At 42.3% G+C, this 3145-nt stretch overlaps 2 protein-coding genes across 4 annotated transcripts in view; both read left to right on the top strand.

Moving 5' to 3' along the window:
* Positions 1-3145, top strand: part of LOC109545414 (calcium homeostasis endoplasmic reticulum protein) — a 17613-nt gene that overhangs the window by 12668 nt on the left and 1800 nt on the right. The gene's annotated exons all lie outside the window — the stretch shown is intronic.
* LOC125504590 (larval cuticle protein 16/17-like) lies at positions 2227-3004 on the top strand. Its single transcript, XM_048666816.1, has 3 exons — positions 2227-2546; positions 2608-2795; positions 2853-3004. Exons 1-3 carry the CDS (start codon positions 2269-2271, stop codon positions 2942-2944), a joined length of 558 nt encoding a protein of 185 aa, XP_048522773.1. The 5' UTR covers positions 2227-2268; the 3' UTR covers positions 2945-3004.

The following is a 3145-nucleotide window of genomic DNA, read 5'->3' as shown; positions in this document are numbered from 1 at the left end:
GGTCAAAACTACTCGAATTTCCTCACTCACTTTGTTACGACTGAATCGACTTTTCAATTCTCTATCCAACGATGCCAAAATAAATACTGTAGCTCAAATGGTTCTTGAGAAACTTCTAAAAAAGCAGCGTTACGTTCAAGCGGATTTTGCAACTCAAAAAAACCTCGGAAATGTAAAACTTCTTGAATTCAAGCATTTTTGGAGAAAACTGCAACATTTCCCCATCCATGGTTCACTTTCTAAAACGGCCATTTAGTTCTCTTTGGAATGATGTAAAAACGAGCGTTCTTGCTCATTTTGCTTCCGAAAAACATGCAAAACTGGACGGAAAAGATGAAATTTTGCAATAATCTTACGCCACCCTTGCACAAAACGACGATCATTTTTCTAATTTTATAGATAACAGAAGACTGTATTTTTTCTACCAAACCCCCCCCCCCTGAATTTAAAGCTGGATCCGCCCCTGAGTTGCCTATCCCGAGTGTGACGTAGCAGGTCATATCAACAAAGTGTGTCGTTTAAGTTATTGTGATTATCATTATGTTATTGATTATTATTATATATGAGGACTTTTTCGCATCTGCACGTTTTATTTAAAAATTCCTCACTTTCCATCTGGATCAACTACTGACGTAGAATTTTCACAGTCTGGGGAAAACAGTTGAGTCTAAACACCTGAACACATTCCATTCCGATCGCACTGCATTCTGATTTTTGAGAAATTTGTAAAGTTAGGAACAAATTACGGATGTTACGCAACTGCAGGGTTTTCTTTGAAAAACTCTCTTCTGTAGCATGGACTTGATATTTTTGGACCGTTGAATCTTTAGTTAGATGACCACCTGGAAGAAATATGCTGTCTAATCAGACTCCCTAACATGAACTGATAAATTCCTCCACAGTCCATGTATTTCATTCAAATCGTCGTTACACCACGCGAATAATGAACATTTTTCACACAGTTTCGTCCCTCAGCTTCCACACAGTCCACTCATCCAAGTGTTAATTATTAATGATCTTCGCGTCGCCCATTATTCAAAACGGCGACGTCCATTGACGCAACAATCGCTAATGCGTACACCAAACAAGCAAAAATATCAATGGGTGTGTAACTACACGAAGAAAATAACTAGAAATTGCATAATTCCGACGAAATTAAGAACACGCGTTGCTCTCTTCGACCAACAAAAGCCGATGACAAAAAAGATGAATGACCGACTTCAGCGAAACTTCTTCATAGTGGGCGCGAGTCTTTTATGGTCCTTTGTGGTGCCGCGATTAGCCAACCGATCGTCAATCTATTACATTGCTGATGTAACAATCAGTTTCGGCTGAAAGTGCCAGTTTTATCTCTCAAAGCCTCTCTGCATTGTACCAGACTTCGGATCGAAGCGAAGATGCTTGCTATTTACTGATGTGTTTATTAATTACGTCTCGTACATCGGTAACCTTGCGTTGTCCTCTTAGCCCATAAAAGGTGATGATTTTTCGGTGGAATACATGCAAATTCACTTAGAGGAGCACTGGGGAAACAGCAGTTACATCAGGTTGTAGATAGGAAAATTCCATTCGGAATGCAAAGGAGAATGAACCTCCCTGTAGGGCAAAAGCGACAATGTTACACACCTCTCTCCCTACTGGATGCTTCAATAGCTTCTTCTGTAGGATCAGTTCATTCTTTGGGGAAGATGGTACTCCCACACTTAGCTTAATAACGTGCTTTTCCAGTGTTTTACTCAAAAACTTCCTCAAAAACCTGGCTGTAACAGACAAGGAAAATGTTGCCATTTGCAGCGGCATAAACCACCGTTAGGATGAATTATGCATGTCTCATTGGCATTAAAGCGTATTAAGATGTAGCGACACGACGCATCCTTGACTTTTAAGCGCATTTTTTCCGTTTTTAGCATCTATTTATAAAAATTACTCTTCCATCTCTTCTGCTGTTTGTTTCTAAGCATTTTATGGTTGTCCCGGCGAATTTATTGCGTCTGAGTTGGCCCAAACAGGACCATTTGGTCGGCCCAGTGGACCCATCTTTAATGGGTTCTTGGATGATGGGCCGTTCACCCTTCGAAAACCCGCTAAACCAGCGGCTTAAAATAGCTAATGTGCTGTTTGTTTGCCTTAAGTACCCATTAAAATTCGCTGGGTTTAAATCTACGGGTTTCTTTTGGGTGAAATCGACCAAAAAAAGTTGCCAGAAGTCCTATAAAACCCCGCCTGGAGCTCTGGGACGGCACAGTGGTTTTTGAGCGGTCCGAAAAAATGTTCAAAGTTATACTAGTTTTCGCTTCAGTGGCTTTCGCCTGCGGCCTCCCAGTAGCAAGTGATTTGGGGGAGGTTCCATTGCCGATTTCCACGGAAAACGCTCCTCTGGTGGAACCAGCGACAAATATTTCCATTGGGAAAGACCCTCTAAGCACCGCTTCAGTTGCAGGGCCGATTTCCTCAGAGGGGCCCAAAAAAATCACCACCTACCCTGCCCCAGTGCCCATTTTGGACCAGAAATCCGATGGAAAAGCTGATGGCACCTACAACTGGAGGTAGAGATTTTATTAGAGCGTTTTATTTCAGATTTGAACACTCATTTGCACGGTTTTTCAGTTTCGAATCTGGGGATGGAACCAAAGCGGAGCAGGCTGCCGAGGTGAAAACCGTGAAAGTGAGTGGAGAAGCTGAAGACACCAAAGTGGCAGTGGAGGATGTGAAAGGATCCTACAGCTACGTGGACCCAGAAGGGAAAACCCACAGCAGACAGTATGTGGCTAATGAGTACGGGTTCTTCATCAAAGGTACCTCTTTTCGCTCCCACAGTGCAAATTTTCATTGGCCATTTTCATTTGTTTTAGGGGATGATATTTTCCCGGAAATTGCCAGCCATTTGGCCTACATCGAGACCCATCCGCAGCCAATCAGTGCAGTTGGTAGAAAAACGCAATGAGCCACCAATGGACCGTTTATGTAAAGCTAATGATGAATAAACGTACGATTTAATCGTGGATTTATCGGGTTTTTATTGTTCACTAAGGGCAATCGGCTTCAGCTTCTCTCTTCTACAGAGCCCACAAGTATTTGCAGAAATGTGGGCCATTCAATTCATTATCCAACGGTGCCAAACCGAAATCTCTAGCTTGAATGGTTC

This window comes from Dendroctonus ponderosae, unplaced genomic scaffold (assembly GCF_020466585.1).
Source record: "Dendroctonus ponderosae isolate FM_Combo_2020 unplaced genomic scaffold, Dpon_F_20191213v2 Dpon_F_20191213_5, whole genome shotgun sequence".
In the NCBI taxonomy this organism is placed as follows: Eukaryota; Metazoa; Arthropoda; class Insecta; order Coleoptera; family Curculionidae; genus Dendroctonus; species Dendroctonus ponderosae.
This window is presented reverse-complemented; position numbering and strand designations above follow the sequence as displayed.

Coding starts and splice junctions, on each gene's coding strand:
- LOC125504590 (XM_048666816.1), top strand. CDS start 2,269: ATGTTCAAAGTTATACTAGTTTTCGCTTCAGTGGCTTTCGCCTGCGGC. Junction 2,547..2,607: donor GATGGCACCTACAACTGGAG/GTAGAGATTTTA, acceptor ACGGTTTTTCAG/TTTCGAATCTGGGGATGGAA. Junction 2,796..2,852: donor GTACGGGTTCTTCATCAAAG/GTACCTCTTTTC, acceptor CATTTGTTTTAG/GGGATGATATTTTCCCGGAA.